At 38.0% G+C, this 17,593-nt stretch overlaps 1 protein-coding gene across 1 annotated transcript in view; it reads right to left on the bottom strand.

Moving 5' to 3' along the window:
• Positions 1-17,593, bottom strand: part of arhgef40 (Rho guanine nucleotide exchange factor (GEF) 40) — an 84,424-nt gene that overhangs the window by 21,156 nt on the left and 45,675 nt on the right. The window contains exons 15-21 of the mRNA XM_067429011.1: positions 14,182-14,301; positions 13,839-14,030; positions 12,821-13,324; positions 11,304-11,665; positions 10,043-10,292; positions 4,665-4,754; positions 2,911-3,114 (exon numbers count right to left, since the gene is read on the bottom strand). Coding sequence (XP_067285112.1) covers positions 2,911-3,114; positions 4,665-4,754; positions 10,043-10,292; positions 11,304-11,665; positions 12,821-13,324; positions 13,839-14,030; positions 14,182-14,301 — 1,722 coding nt within the window. The remainder of the gene's footprint in view (positions 1-2,910; positions 3,115-4,664; positions 4,755-10,042; positions 10,293-11,303; positions 11,666-12,820; positions 13,325-13,838; positions 14,031-14,181; positions 14,302-17,593) is intronic.

Here is a 17,593-nt window from a genome sequence, read left to right as displayed (position 1 = left end):
TTACTTTTCAATTTAAAGGTGAAGTGTGTAATTTCTGTGGCATTAGCAGATCTGCTAAAATGTTAACTTGTCAGGCTACTTAAAGAAATAAAATGATCTTCTTAAATCACCACAGCGTTCACACTGTATTGATGCTGCATATTAAACTTGGAAAATATTTATATTTATATAAACAAGCAAACGGGTCAGTAACATTTTATTAACTCTTTAAGACCCATATTTATTTGCATTTGTGGGTTGGTGTGTGGTAGGTGACTGTATATTGATTATAGGTTCACTCATGTTCATTCATTCATGACGTAGCCGTACTGGAGCTGGGAACCTCAGCTCAGGTGTCTCCAGTGGGAATGAACCAGTAATATGTGTACTTTAAATTGCTATGGATAAAACAGCCTGCTAAATTAAGATCTGTTTTTCAAGGGTCACAAAACCACATTTTTTAAATATTAACAGATATGTTTCACATTATTAAAATAGATACATATCACACTGTTATTTGTGCATTGTGCAGACGCTTTTATCCAAAGCCATTTTCAGAGCTATTAATGTATAAATCCTTGCCAGAATGTGTTAGAAATTAAAAACCTGTTATCATGGTGTTGTTGGCAGCATTTCGAGCTGCCATATACCCACACACACACACCAATCAGGCATAACATTATGACCACCTTCCTAATATTGTGTTAGTTCCCCTTTTGCTGCCAAAACAGCCCTGACTTGTCAAGGCATGGACTCCATTAGACCCCTGAAGGTATGCTTTGGTATCTGGCACTGAGATGTTAGCAGCAGATCCTTTAAGTCTTCTAAGTCTCGAGGTGGGGACTTTATGGATCGGCCTTGTTTGTTCAGCACATCTCAGAGATGCTCAAGTGGATTGAGATCTGGGGAACTTGGAGGCCAAATTAACACCTCAAACTCATTGTTGTGCTTCTCAAGCCATTTCTGAAACATATTTGCTTTGTGGCAGGGCACAATATCCTGCTAAAAGAGGCCTCAACCTAACAGGGAATATGTTTCCATGAAAGGATGTACATGGGCTGCAACAATGCTTAGGTAGGTGGTATGTGTCAAAGTAACATTCACATGAATGCATGACCCAAGTTTGCCCAGGAGAACATTGCCCAAAGCATCACACTGCCTCCGCCGGCTTGCCTTCTTCATATGGTGCATCCTGGTGCCATGTGTTCCCCCAGTAAGCGACGCACACACACCCGGCAATCCACATGATGTATAAGAAAATGTGATTCATCAGACCAGGCCACCTTCTTTCATTGCTCTATAGTCCAGTTCAGAGGCTCACTGTTGGCGTTTTCGGCAGTGGACAGGGGTCAGTGGTGGACACCCTGACTGTTCTGCGGCTATGCATCCCCATATGCAACAAACTGCGATACATTGTGTATTCTTACACCTTTCTGTCAGAACCAGAATTAACTTCTTGAGCAATTTGAGCTATAGAAGCTTGACTGTTTGATCGGACCACCTTAGCCGCCCATGACCCTGTCATTTCACCACTGTTTCTTCCTTGGAACACTTCTGATAGATAATGACCACTGCAGAACAGGAACACCCCACAAGAGCTGCAGTTCTGGAGATGCTCTGACCCAGTCATTTTAGCCATCACAATTCAGCCCTTGTCAAACTCGCTCAAATCCTTATGCTTGCGTGTTTTTCCTGCTTCTAACATATCAACTTATATATAAGATAGATATAAGAGGTGTAACAGTACACATATTCATACCGATAATTTTCAGCACGCGTCTTTTAAGTTCGGTACATGTGTAATATACAGAGCTGTAGCCCATTCAACACTTTCAACCACCATTTACCACCAATAATCACAATAAGGTCTGTGTTCTGTTACTTGCTATAAGAAACAAAGTCTCACATCTCAAATTCTATACATTTATTTAAAAATCAAACAATTAATGCCGCTTTGACGCTCTTTGATGTGGCATGACAGAGTTCGAGTGAACAACATCATCTTATTGCTTGCCAGAGAATAAACATGAATGAAGTTTACTTCATTGCGTACAGAGGTTCACCAAAAAATCACTCATAGTCACTCAATATGTTGAAATATACAGGTATTTTAAAATATACAGAACAACTTATTGAGACATATATTGTGGAATCGCTCAATTAGTCAATTTCTCAAAGTGGAATCGCTCAATTTCAACTGTGGAAAGACGTCAATAAAACAGCTTTCTAAACGATGTCACCTTCTATTACATTTACCAAAGGCAAGTCATTCTGTGTCCACAACTTGTTAGTTCACTAGAGAAATTTACTAAACCAATGAAATGTACTTAAGTTTCACTAAAGTGTATGCACTTTTTTTAACCTGTCTTGATTATTTAACGTATGTTTAAATAAATCTGTCATGAAAACAAGTTATGACAACCACTGTTTATCCTTAAGAAAATTTTAATATTACTGAATTTGTTGAAAGACAGAGGCACAATTTGTTCAGTAAACCAATGTTAAAAAAAATAAATAACAAACGCATTTTAATGTTTAGTTTTCTCTCTCCTGCTGTACCGAAGCCACGCCGAAAAGTGACTTCAAAACTATCACACAAACCATCATTTTACATATATATTTTTAACCATTATTTTAACATAAAAATAAGACATTTTGAAAAATGTTCCAATTTTTTTTGTCCAAAGTCTTAGCCAATGAAAGTCAGTGTGAAAGTGACGAAAATACTGTAAAAGTAATAATGTTAAAATGTTACTTCATTGCATGAATAATTTATCATAATAATATGTTGTGGTGATCTGTTGTGCCTTAAACTGCATAAAGCTTTTCTTGTTTGACCACCAGGAGGCAGCACTGCAGTAAAACACTCACTGTGAATTCACAAAGACATACTGTAGACTCAAGACGTGAATGAATGTACTATTCTCTTACTGGACACCCCGTGATGAGATCACTGGCTCGCAGATCCGCTCCGTGCTGCTGGATGTGTTTAAGGCTGGAGAGGGCGGAGTCTGATGTGGGATTAAGACCGCCCAGTTCCTCTAGTGTCTGGCAGTACTGCTCCAGTCTCTGAATGGGAGTGGAGAGACACTGAGGAAACGGAGGAGCAGGAACAAGAGAGGAAGACAGCTTTGACTGAGAGAGAGAGAGAGAGAGAGAGAGAGAGAGAGAGAGAGAGAGAGAGAGAGAGAGAGAGAGAGAGAGAGAGAGAGAGAGAGAGAAAATTTTGAGAGTCAAAAATGCATTTGCCACCCTGTGTGCAAAGATAGTAGTGCAACATAAAGTGCACTATTTAATATGCTAGATGAATAGTAAGTCTGACCTATCCATACTCTGCTCAAGTAGCTTAGAATAGTTTAACAATATTTAAAACAATAATCAAATTAATTATGAAATTAAATATAAAGATATACGCATGTCCTACTTGAGTGGGTGAACAAAAGAACTCTAAACTTCAGAACTTCTTAATATAAATTTGAACTATAATATGTTTTCATTTAATTGCATTTAAATAACTGAAAACATTACATTCAGTTCACACTTCAGTGAATAATTTTAAAGTATACTATTTCTAGGCCCCACTTTACCTTAGGTACTATGTATTTACATCAAAAAAATAAGTACAATGTACTTACTGTGTTCAAATTGTATTGCAAAACACCTTTGCTGATATTGAGGTGGGATACGGGTAAAGTTAGGGACAGGTGTGGTGGTGTGGGTCAGTTTAAGGATAGAGTTAGGTGTAAGGGAAGTGCCAACTTTGAAATTAAAAATGTAACTACAGAAATTAATTACAGGCGTAATTACATGCAGGTATTTTTAAAAATGTAAGTACAATGTAAAAACACGTACACAATAAGTGCATTGTAACAAATGATTAATTGAATGTTAGTACATAGTAGTTAAGGCCACCTAATATAAAGTGGGTCCCTATTTCCATAAGTACTACTGTTTCACAAGGGCAGGGCAGGGCATAAACTGGAATCCTATTACTTTTTTAAAGGGTTAGTTCACCCAAAAATGAAATTTCTTTCACCCCAATGTTGTTTCACACCCGTAAGACCTCTGTTCAATACATTTTGGTCCAAAAATACCAAAAAATATGACTTTATTCAGCATTGTCTTCTCTTTCACGTTTGTATTCAAACCTCAAATAAAGAATCAAATGGTCACGAATTAGCAGATTGATTCGTGATTCATATCACCAATGTCACGTGATTTCAGCAGTTTGCCAGTTTGACACGCGATCCGAATCTTGAATCATGACCGTTTGATTCTTTATTTGAGGAACACGGAAGAGAAGACAATGTTCTTTTGGAAGTGGACAGCAAGTGGGCATACACTTACATTCAAAGAACAGAAAGGCCTCGGACTAAATCTAAAATATCTTAAACTGTGTGTAAAGATGAACGGAGCTCTTACGGGTGTGGAACGACATTGGAGTGAGTCATTAATGAAAGAAATTTCATTTTTGGGTGAACTAACCCTTTAAAGCACTAGAGGCACCAATCTCATGTTTTTGTAGTACAAAAATATTAGATATGTGGGAAAAACAGAACGTAAGTATAGGCTCTATTTCATACTCTATTGGTGGAATGTGCCATTTGTACACAGCTAAACCTCTGCTGCATATCCTCTGAAGGCATATTAATCAATTCAATTAAAGTATGTTATTGATTTCTCACCCTGAAGAAGTCAGCAGCCTGGCTGATCAGCAGAGCATCCGGCTCAGGTCTCGTACGGATGTAGTGGGAATATAGAAATAACTGATCCTTCTGTGGAGCAGAGAGAGTGTCCAGCATGAGAGTCTAAGTATTCATATGGATCATATCTTATACCAAGATTTCATAATTCATAACATTCTTGTAAATATTTACAGTTAACCTCGCATCGAGGTGTTTCTTCAACTTCAGTTCCTGGTGCTGTTTTTTAGTTTGATTTGTTTTTAATTGAAACATGTTATATGAAGGCCAAATTAAATCTTGCTTTTTTTCCTTTTGCTTTTTAGTTTAAAAAAACTTGCCATTCCTTCATCATTTATTTTTGCTACTTTTTAAATGCTTTTTATGTATAGATTTTATTTTATTAGCCTTTTTAATATAGCTAGCCGTTATAATATTACAATTTGTAAATCCATTCCATTTCCTAATCATACATCATTTACATTTATTTATGTGCAAATGATACACATTTTTGCACAAATTATAACTGTTCCTCAGTTGTCTGTGGCATTATTTACGACAACAATTTTGACTAATGAGGGTAACAACAAATAGTGTATTTAGTTACTAATAAAACAAAGTGTCAGTGAATAGCAGAAGAAATATGACACGTGATGTTTGAAGAAAATAAATATTGTGTTAAAGTAATAATTTTCCAAGAACACTTGGATTAAACCACTGGAGTTCATTGGAATTTTTTTTACGCTACCTAAAGTTTGGACCCCATTGCCTATTTGTAATGGTTATGTCAAGTCAAGTCACCTTTATTTATATAGCGGGGAGAACCGGAGCGAAAGTAACGCGGGACGAAAGTAACAAAGCAAATTTCATTATTTCACAGAAATGATAACTCTACAGATAATTAATTGCTGTTACACATCCTGAAGGTTTGTCTTTTCAGAGTTTTTCAGTATAAAAGTAAAACAAAACACTTGTTACTTTTGCCCCGCTATTATATATATATATATATATATATATATATATATATATATATATATATATATATATATATATATATATATATATATATATATATATATAAAATGCATATTATGCTAATGTAATTGTTATATTGTTCATATTGTTGAAGAAAAAAAACTATTAAAATGGACACTGAAAAAAAATATTCTAAACCTACAAGTTTGTATTGTCGGTTATATTTTAACCATTTCATTAAACTTAAAATTTTAAATGAAAATGTAATTTAATACTTTTTTTTGCAAAGAAAGTAGCTACAAAATATTTTTGTACTTAAATATTAATAAGGTCATAGTCAGGTATGTTTAATAAAAACAAGAGCAACACAAAATAATCTAGCTTATATTGTTGTGTTACTTTTGACCCACCTGTGTGTTACTTTCGTCCCAACTGATGGGGTCAAAAGTAACAATCTGCATCTTATGTTCAAAGTGAAATTATACTTTAGTCGTTCTGCATTTGTCCAAAATACCACCTGCTATTGATAGACCACACTTGTGAGTTATTGACCAGAGCAAATATATCTCTGTCTAAAACATTTTCTTTTAAAATGATGTTTTTCTGAAAAATGGTACTTTCGCCCCTGCTCTCCCCCACTTTTTACAATGCTGATTGTTTCAAAGAAGATTCACAGTGTTGAACAGGAAAATAATGCAAGAGAATTTGACCAATGTTCAATTTTAAATTGAGCTTGGTCTGGTGATAGCCAGATAACTGATTGACATGACCAATGAAATCTTTATCTGTGGTAGGGCTGCACGATAAATCATACTTCTGTCGATTGATTTCAAATAATCATCACGATATTGGCCCGCTCTTTATTTATCCTTAAAACGTGTTTTTTTCTTTGGGGTTTGCGTTGATAACGAGCCGCCACAGCAGAGCAGTCATGCTTGGGGTTGCCAGATGCGAAGAGCTTAAATCCCCCAAATAGAGCTTTTCTCCTTAAAAGGATATCCTTTAACAGTATTTTACTTCATCTGTGCAATCTGGCAACCCTCTGCACGCGCTCCCTCTAAACAGGGAAGAAGCGCTGATAAGTTGAAAACAAACACAAACGCTGGAGTTTAGCAATCTACACAGCGGAATTTTGCTTTGGTGACTGTCATACAGCTAGTCTTTGTTTCTTCACAAGACACTTGTGCTATTTGTGTGACTAAGTCTGCCATGATCAAATCTTCAGCGACAAATTTCAACAAATGCACGGATCTTACTGTTTGCAGAATAAATGCACCTTTGCAACCGATATGACAATTCAATCGGGAAACAGAACCTAATTTAGAATTATTGTAAATAATATTACGAGTTTTGCCGTTTTATCTTTTCAAGTTCCTAAAGGAGTTAGCAGTTTTACTTAACGTGAACCAGTTGAAAATGATATCGCCACTGGGGCGTTCTCAAACGCAACATGAAAATGTGAAAAAAGCTTAAAGCTACACTGTGTGATATTTTCCTCCATCTAGCGGTGTAAAGGTATATGACAATCCTGTGAATATTAGTTTCTGTTCCTCTCAATTCCAATTTCGTTTTAACTCCTACGGTGGCCGATTTAGTCCAAGATTAACATGGCTTCCAGTTCGACCTCGTTCATGACTGCCATCGAGTGTTAAAACGCGAAAAGCGAAGCTTGAATTGAAGGGTATGTCCCTCTTTGGCTAATGTACTTTCAAGATGGAGGGGCAACATGGCGACCGGCATTCGAACCCTCACCCGTATGTATTTTCAATGGCATATTATAAACTTGTGAAAATACTTTATTACTTGAAAGAAGTAAATATACATTAATGAGCACATCTATTTTTGAAAGAACTAAGTGTTTTTAGCTAAGAATAAACTAAAAAAGTTACACAGTGTAGCTTTAAAGTGGCTTAATTAACGAAGACTGTGTTATTAACAAACCACACCTAGTGAACACCATAATAAAGCATACTATGTACAGAAAAGCAGATGAACCCTGAATAGAAACGCCACGCATTTAATTTTCCTCCCATTAAGAAAACGCTTAAAGGGATAGTTCACCGCTTTTTCATATTAAACTATGTTATTCTCTTAACTAAAACGAGTTGATACATACCTCATCTGAGTGCGGGCACTTAATCGCTCTTACTACACCTTCATTTTTTATGTCACTTTAGACCACCATAGAGTGCTTGTATTATTTTCACAATTGTATTACTGGCACAGTAAAATGGGGATTTCATTCATATGATGATGTTAAAACATGTTATATTTATCATTTTATATGGAGCTAATCGCTACACCTGTTAGCAGTTATAATGTAAACATCCATTATTAATATAAAATAGCTGAAATCACATGAACAATCAAACAAAAACCTTATTCTATAGTTATCATGTGTTTATTAGCTTCTTTGTTTGAGCGTAGAAATGAAGAATAGGCTCGTTCTTCACAGAACCAGAATGAGGAAGTGTCCACACAGGAGGAGCGCGTCATGTGAGGGCAATGTTGAGCATGTGTCATAAGACTGACACCTCAGAGGGCAAATGAACGCATGATGAATGATATCTGACACATATCATTAAGAAGAGACACAGAGAGAGGTCTGCACGTTTTAACTCTTTTATATCGAATAATTCAGTGAGAAATGAATAAAAAATGGTATTCTGTATGACAAAATATGTGAGGGAGGATTTTTCAGTCGGGACTTTTTACTGCGTCGAATTGAAGTACTCTTAGAAGTGCTATATTGATTTACCATAATGGTTATCATAGTTGGTTAAATTAAGTCAGTGTGCCACCTACAGACCTTTTGGGTGAAGTGTAGGTTGGTAAACAACATTACCCTTTTTGACAGACTAATCGTGATCAATAATAGTTATTATGATTTTGAGCAAAATAATCGGGATTATCATTTTAACCATTATCGTCCAGCCCTTATCTGTGGGTAGGGATTGCACTTAGCTGATTTGGGGGAAAAAATCACTTGCTGCATCTACAGGGTATGCAGGAGTCCTGAAGTTAATTTCAATACCTTTTTAAGACTTTTTAAAGACCATCTCAAAACATTTTAAGACCTCATCGCACTTTTAAGTTCTAATCGGCAACAAACCTTTAATAAACAATTGTAATAGAATGTAGAATTAAAATCTCTAGGCCAATTTTGTATTGTTTATAGTGCATATCTGTTTCGCAACGTATGGGGCGACACATTACCTAACTGGCCATTTCGCGAAATACGTGACGTCACCCGTAGACGGCGTGAGCCAGGGATGGAAATGAACTTTTTTCAAAATCTACCACTCAATGTTTTTACCAGCCACTTTTTTGTTTTTAACCGACAATGTGTAACCGCATGTGAAAATTAATTCTACAAGCTCTACAATACTTAAGCAGTTTATTTAATCCCAAGTCTCAATGCAATACTGACATTTTCTCTTTCTCTCTTATACACACACAAAACATGAACTGATAAAAATAAAATTAAAACTAAAATGTTTAACTCGACCTCACTCATGTGCACATTTAATAATAATGTACAGGCCTACTGGCCTGCAGAACGGTACAGAAATTGAAGAAAGTAATTAAATGTAAAATAACTGCATATTTAACTGTTTAAATGAAAGATTAATCCTTATTAAACTTACAAAAGCTTTTCAATCAAGAGCATTGAGTGATGTCCTTATTTTTTGTTTGACATTAAACAGACCTAATGCAGGGATATGCTCGTCTTTCTCGACCTTGTATAGGCCTACTATACAGTTCACTTAAGCCAATTCAGACTGTCTGCTAGGATACTCATCAAGATGGTCATGTGTTGACATACTTCTTGTGTGAGATTGTCCATTTAAGTGCCAACTCAAAATCACCCACATTTGGCTGGTGGCGAGTGCTAATTTCCATCCCTGGCGCCTTAAAGACTGAGCCGATCTCAGACTGAGCCGATCTCAGACTGAGCACACTGTTTTTTTTTTAATACTTATGGGGATGAATATAAATATATTCATGAATACTTTTTGGAGTCAAACTCTTTTGACAAAGCTTGAACAAAATGTAATACCTCATACAATCGTGATTAAGACTTTTTAATACCTTTTAAGGGTCTTAATTTTCCCAAAATGGATTTATCAACTTTTAATACTTTTTAAGACCCAGCGGACACCCTGATCTAAAATAGCATACTTTCTGTAAATAATTGTAAATAAGTAATTACTTCTCGACTGCTAAAACGTATGTTCTATATAGTATGAATGTGTGCATCAAAGTACTTTTTGCCCACTCTATTTGAGTAATGTAAATTAGAACATACTACTCTTGTCACAATCTGTTCATTGCCTACTATTTAGTAGGAAAATATGTGATTTTGGAGCCAGACACTGTACACGCTAGTATAAGATGTTACTCACAAATTTACTGAAACAATCAGTCTGCTGTAGAGTCTGGGAGAGCGCGCTTTCCATGGCAGGGAGGAGTAACTGCGAGTGGAAGGCAGAGAGACTTTTCCAGTTACTGAAGAGTGACTCTGTCTTTCCTCTTAGTGTAGATGGGACATCTGAAGACTCCAGGAGGGGCAAGTAGTTTTCCTCCACACCTTTAAGAACAGCGACATACTGCCTCTCTGTGCTGACGAGCCGACACCACTGTAAATATAGCTTGCTGTGATAGAGAGAGATAAAAAGTGAGGAAAAAGTTATCAAAATAATAGATGACTCAATCTAAATTAACTTTCTTCATGAAAACTGATCTTGGAATGCCTTATTTGTCATTGATCTTATCTCCCTGTTGTCTTAAAAATCTGGGTACTCCCTTTTTGTTGCCGTCAAATTGACCAATGATTGAAAAATTTGCAGCGAACACTTTGACAAGGATGACTAACTTACACAGACCAAACACAGCGGGGCCGACTGAAGAAAATGCCATTCCGTGGTTAAAGACGGGTGCAACCACTGTGGAGCCAAGTAATGCAAACTTTATTTATCCTTCCATTTGGGCACACAGGAAAGATGACAGGCTTGAGGAAAGATGTGCAGTAATAAAATCATCATGCTTTACACACACAACGCTCTTCCCAACTGGACTATTTGCTTTTTTTCGGCTACAACTGCGTTCCCACGGGACTTCAGCGCGAGATAGAGCTAGCCGTCTAAAACACTATTTAGGTGAATTCTAACAATGGCTAAGTGGCTAAACACATCTCGTTGTCATGTAAGGGCCCTGTTCATGTTGGACATACATTTGAATTGCATTTTGTGTCTGTTAAGAGGCACAAATACACCCTTTACGTTTATGCCCCCATAACTGCTGTTTTAGCTGAGTGGGAGCTCTGGGCATTAACTGTAATAGCTCCGTGTTGCAAGCACCAATCTGGTTTGGGGTTTTTCTATAGACTGTACTCACAAAGATATAACGATCAAGATTAAATTCCCCAGAGTAGTCCTTTAAGGCATTGCAATACAGTTGCTTGTGTGTAGCTAGGCTAGTTCTAATGTGTTGTGAGAGGTTACTAGGGAGTTACTAGAGTGTTGGTATGCATTTGCTAGTGCTTTACTGCAGTTTGTAGGGTTTCTTTTAGTGGCTGATATGGTGCTCTTGGAGGTTCCCCGGGCATTGCTAAATGGTTCCTATGAATTAGGATCTGATTTCCGAAGAGAAACCTGCCACACTCACCTTTGTGCGGTTGCTCCAGCTCTTTCCACCCCTGTCTCTCTTTCAGTGCGACTGAGAAGCACATGTTGGCGCGTGAAGCCTGTATGATCCACCACTTCCTTACTGCTGACCTCCACTCCTCTGATGAGCACTCCTCCTCCAGCAGTATCCCTCCATCCTGGAACCGCTGCTGTCACTCCTGCCGTAAGGATGGGATCTGTCAAAGCCTTACGGCCCAACCAAGATAGCGGAGAAGACTGGCCAGATGTAGACTCGGCGGGTTTAGACATGCCGGCTGAACGGCGCGGGGCCAGTAGAGCCTGAAGGTCAAAACTGGGATGCCGCTTCCGGGGGGGTTTGGGAGGGAGGGGTGCATCTGTGGGCTATAACAGGACAATTGCATGTAATTATTTGTTTTAACATAAAATCTCATTTACCTCAAGACAAAAACAAAATTGACACTTGTCCAGCCAGCTGACAGATTTTACTTGCATTTTGACAAGTACATTTTATATGACTTTCAACATGGTTTAAATCCACATGTCCTAACAAGATCTTTGCAGCTGCAAGGGTGTTGCTGAGCAGTTTCTAGTGTGTTCTTATTCTAGTGTGTTGTTCCTAAGGAGTTACTAGAGTGTTGGTTTGGCTGCTACAATATTGTTATGCAGTTTGCAGGGTGTTCTTGGTGGTTCCTAGGGTTGCTGTGAGATTACATGGGTTTTCTAAAAGATTCTAGAGTGTTTAGGGTGGTTCCCAGGACATTGATGTACAGTTGCTTGGGTATTGCTAAGCAGTTGATAGGGGGTTATATGTGTTTTCCAGAGTACTGCTATATGATTGTTACTGTGTTCTGAATGGTTCTCAAAATGTTTATTTGTGGTTGCTAGTGTTGCTATTTGGTTGTTATGGTGTTCTGGGTAGTTTCCATTGTGTTTTTATGTGGTTTCTAGGGTGTTGCTAAGCAATTTCTAGATGGTTGCTACGGTGCTGTGGGATTTCCCAGGTTGCCAGACAGTTTCTAGAGAGTTATTTTAAAGCTGCTAGGGCAGTCTACATGGTTGCTAGAGTGTTCTGAGTGGATCCCAGGGAATTGTTATGCTTATGCTGCTAAGGTGCTAAGGTGTATGTTGCAGTTGTTGGTAGTGGCCAGGTTGTTGCAGTTTGGTTAAGGTGTTCTTTATTCCTAGAGTGTTGCTATCAAGTTGCTAGGGCATTGCTATGCGGCTTCTAGGGTGTTTCTGAACAGTTTCTAGTTTTTGATGTCTACTAAAGTGTTAGATGCTAGGGTGAACACCAGTTTTTGATGTCCTGGTGTTTGCTATAGTGCTGGAGGGTCATAGAGCATTCTGGATGGTTTCCAGGATAATGTTATGTGGTTGATAGGATGTTGTTAAGTGGTTTCTAGATCACTGTTAGGGTGTTGCTTGGTGTTTTTCTAGGTCGTTTTCTCAATTCACCTTTCGTTGACAGGAGTAGCAAAAACATTTATGTTGGATGTTGAACACACGACTGCAACTCTCTCATTCTAAAATACTAACATTTTTTTTGGCTGGGTGCAGCAGATTTTGCAGAAACTTCCCCCCTCCTGGATTCACCCCATCTTTCTTCTTCTCCTCTCCAATTTTGAGTGTTGAGCAGTTTTGTGGTCTGAAGAGAGACGCCAGTGAACCCCAGGACTGCATGACCCCCTCTCCTCCTCCTCCAGGGCACCAGTCCGGCTCAATTTCCCCCTCTAAATCCCCTAGGCTGGATGTGCTGGGAGCAGGAGTCCTCCCTCGTCCCCCGGAGTCCTGCTCCTGACCCTGGACTGTAGACGAGCCTCTTTCCGCCTGCAGGATTCGGCTCTTAAACTGAGCCAGTGTTTTCTGATAGCGCTCCAGAGTCTGGGACCAGAGATCCAACAAAGCCCCTCCTCCAAGATCCAGTGCAAGAGCGCGAGCATCCTGGAAACGTGATGGAGGGATAGGAGGCAGAGATGAGAGAGGAGAGGACGAGGATGAGGAAGGAGAGGACGACGACACCACATCACACCACTGAGATGCCTGCAGGGGAGGAATGGAGATTTAGTCATGACTGGCATAAGTGTGTATACGTAGGATTGGGTCACCAAAAAATGATTATATATTGCAATAATGGTATACGGTGTGATCCAAACAATTGAGAACACCTAAGAAAATGCCTTTAGACTGCAAAAAACAATAAGTTCCCTAAGGGGCGGTCACACTCACAAATTTTCTGTGATATTTTGCAGCCAAAAAAGGTCCATTGTCAATAATTTTTAACCGTCATTCGAAACTCACCCACAAACTTTCACAGAGCACTGTTAAATGTGACCGCACCTTCGATCAGCATTTTTACTGGAAAATCTAAACATTCTGAAAACGACATAATTTGTAAGGTAAATGTTCTAAGAATTAAAGTTGGTATATATATATATATATTTTTTTTTTTTTTACTTATTTAAAATTTCATACAAACTGTAAGTTTATTTTCCCATTGCCATTTTTTTTCCTCTTCAAATTAATACCTGTGTGTGTGTATTTGTTTGTGATTTACTTCAGTAAGTGTAGACAGCAGTCGTTGTGTGTTGTCCAGCTGTGTCCAGCAGTCCGACAGAAGGTGAGACATGTCTCGCACTTTTTCCCTTATTGGAGGGAGTTTGTCCAGCACGGCTCTGAAACCAGACCAATCCAGCTCAGACCAGTTCTCCACCTCTGCCAGCAACACCAGTGTCTCACTGTGAAGCTCCTATAAACACACACACATATGCAAATCCAGCTGATCGTGAGCTGCACATCAGTGGAATAGGCTAGATCAAATAACAAATGTGAAAATGAGAAGCATCTCAGAACATACTGTATATGAAAATATTTCAGATGTAGTTGTCAAACACACTGACCATAGCAGAGTCTCTGAAGCTCTTGAACTTGTGCTGTTTGAGTGACAGTCTGCTGAGAGACAGAGGAGGGTGTTTATAGTCCTCTAGCTGCTCCTGTATGTGCTCTATGTCTCTCTCACACTACAGCCAACAGACACACAAACATAGAAAGAGAGAGAGAGAGGGGGGGGGGGGGGGGGGGAGAGAGATAAAGACAAGTAGTCAATGTAATTTGTGATGAAATACATGTATTAGGACTGCATAATTATGAGCAAACATGTAACTGTATTTATTTCCATTAGGAAAGGAATAGTTCACCAAAAATAATAATTTCTGTCATTATTTACTTATTATTTACCCTCATGTCATTCCTCATGTTGCATTACTTTCATTGTTTCATTAAACACAAAAGAAGAAATGTACTGGTTGCAGTGCTGTTATTATTAACTAAAACTATTTGTTTTTGTTAATTGAAATAAAATATAATTTGCATCACCTTGGCAACCAACTTAAATAAATAATAATTTCTACAATTACATTTAGCTTTAATTTATTTTTTAGACACCGTGTGTATACACACCGATCAGGCATACAATTATGACTACTGAAAGTTAAAGTAAATAAAACTGATTATCTCTTCATCACGGCACCTGTTAGTAAGTTAGAAATATTAGGCAGCAAGTGAATTTTAAGTTGATGTGTTAGAAGCAGGAAAAATGGGCAAGTATAGGGATTTGAGCGAGTTTCACAAGGGACAAATTGTGATGGCTAGATGACTGGATCAGAGCATCTCCAAAACCGCAGCTCTTGTGGGGTGTTCCCAGTCAGCAATGGTTAGTATCTATCAAAAGTGGTCCAAGGAAGAAACAGTGGTGAAATGGTGACAGGGTCATGACACATTGATGCATGCAGGGAGAGAAGGCTGACGTATAGCTCAGATTGCTCAAGAAGCAATCTGAGAGAAAGGTGTCAGAATACACAATGTATCGCAGTTTGTTGTGTATGGGGATCCATAGCCGCAGACCAGTAAGGATGCCCATGCTGATCAGAGCATCAGAACTGAGACACGGAGCAATGAAAGAAGGTGGCCTGGTCTGATGATTCACATTTTCTTTTACATCACGTGGATGGCCGAGTGCATGTGCCTCACTTACCTGGGGAACACATGGCTCCAGGATGCATTATGGGAAGAAATTAAGCCGGCAGAGGCAGTGTGATGTTTTGGGCAATGTTTGGCTGATAAACATTGGGTCCTATAATCCATGTGGATGTTACTTTGACACATATCACCTACCTAAGCATTGTTGCAGACTATGTGTAAACCCTTTCATGGAAACTTATTCCTTGGTGGCTGTAGTGTCTTTCAGCAGGATAATGCGCCCTGCCACAAAGCAAAAATGGCTCAGGAATGGTTTGAGGAGCACAACAATGAGTTTAAGGTGTTGTGTTTTCTGATCCATAGAGGTCCCACCTCACAACTTAGAGGACTTAAAGGATCTGCTGCTAACATATTGGTGCCAGATACCACAGAGCTGTTTAGGCAGCAAAAAGGAGAACCAAAACAATATTGGGAAGGTGGTCATAATGTTATGCCTGATTGTAGTGTATATATATATATATTCAGTTAAAAAAACAACAGCCATTTCAGACTTATTATGGTAATATATAATATAGTGCATAAAACATATAGAGAACAAATCTTCTATGTTGCTTTTCATTTTGATGTCAACCTTTCCTTTAATATAATTTATATCATTCGTGCATGACATTTTCAGCTGTTTCTGAATGACTTTATAGCTTTTGTACATGGTATTGTATAAGTAATTCAACACACTGACTAAATGGTCAGCATGAGTCTCCCAAAGGCTTAAAAAACAAAGCAGACATTTACGGCAAGTGAGGGACATGATTCATCAAAACTGGAATGCTCCCATTATAATCAACAAAGCTGCAAGTTTACACAGTTTCACGTGACTGTTTGTTTACACAGTTCAGGATGAATCCATTGTTCAGGACTCTCTCGAACATTCCCATTATAATCAGCAAAGTTGACACTGCAGAATAATTCAACTCCAGGTCTTGAGAGTTGAGTTACAACCCTAATAAAACACTGTTTATGGTTTATGTTAAATATTTCATATTTAAATTTATTTAATTTCTTATTTTCATTGATGTCTAATGTCTGTCTTATTGATTTTTCATTTTTATGAATCTTATGAATCTTTTTTTTAATTAAATCTAGTCATTGATACCCTCCATGTATTCATTTAATCAGCATTAATCAATATATTCCTTATGTTACATGATTATTATTTTACATGTTATTGATTTCTTTAACTATTTACACTACATGCATTACATGCACTATATTGCCAAAAGGATTGGGATGCCTACTTTAACATCCATATGAACATTAATGGAATCCCTTTCTGAATCCATAGGGTTTAATATGGAGTTGGCCCACCCAGCTACTACAGTTTCAACTCTTCTGGGAAGGCTTTCCACAAGGTTTAGGAGTGTGGCAACCTATGCTATCACGCTTTAATTCACTGAGCTTCAGAGAGCGACCCATTCTTTCACAAATGTTTATAGAAGTAGTCTGCATGCCTAGGTGCTTGATTTTATACACCTGTGGCCATGGAAGTGATTGGAACACCTGAATTCAATGATCTGGAGGGGTGTCCCAATAGAGGGAATACACGTGGCGTCACCGTCAGCTGGAGCGACTGCAATTACGCCCTACTGAGTGGCAAAAAGATTATTTGTAATAATAGCATATTTTAATAAAGATTGCACTCGTCAAATGATCACATTTCCAACGTGTTTCACTTCGGTGAGTTATGTAGCCAATCACAGACATTTTTGTAGATTTCTACAACGCAGTTGGCCAATCACAGGTGTTGATTTTGGAATCTCTCACCGTTTAGTGTTTGTCTTGGTGATGAGTTTAGTTAACGCACGCGTATCTGTAAAGGCAGACCTTTTTTACAGTCTATGGTGCAGACATTGTGAAGAGATTCATTGTATACCAGCTTCACTGTGGAACTTTGTGAGACTGCGTATATTTAATGGGTGACAGATTTTCGTGATTATAAAGGGAGCGCTCTTTGCGCATTTTCTAGGAAATATAATTATTTGTTATGAATAGGTCTATGTTCAGAATTCAAATAAAACTTTTGTTTTCCATTCTTGACAAGCAGCCACGTACTTGCTTCAATATAGTGACCCATATACATGCAGGATTCACTCTATAAATTGTGATGACTGAAGAGGATACAAAATTATGTATCGAAAATCAGACTCATAAATGTCAGGACAAAACGACTCCTGGCTTCATGTCAATATCCATGGATCACTGGATCTTTGGTAAATTGTAAGGAACACTATATCAAGTCCAACCTTTAGTTAATCTGACAACCGTTTGTTTTACTCG

Source organism: Pseudorasbora parva, chromosome 1 (assembly GCF_024679245.1).
Source record: "Pseudorasbora parva isolate DD20220531a chromosome 1, ASM2467924v1, whole genome shotgun sequence".
Taxonomy (NCBI): Eukaryota; Metazoa; Chordata; class Actinopteri; order Cypriniformes; family Gobionidae; genus Pseudorasbora; species Pseudorasbora parva.
The sequence above is the reverse complement of the archived record's forward strand: the minus strand, read 5'-3'. Positions and strand labels throughout refer to the sequence as shown.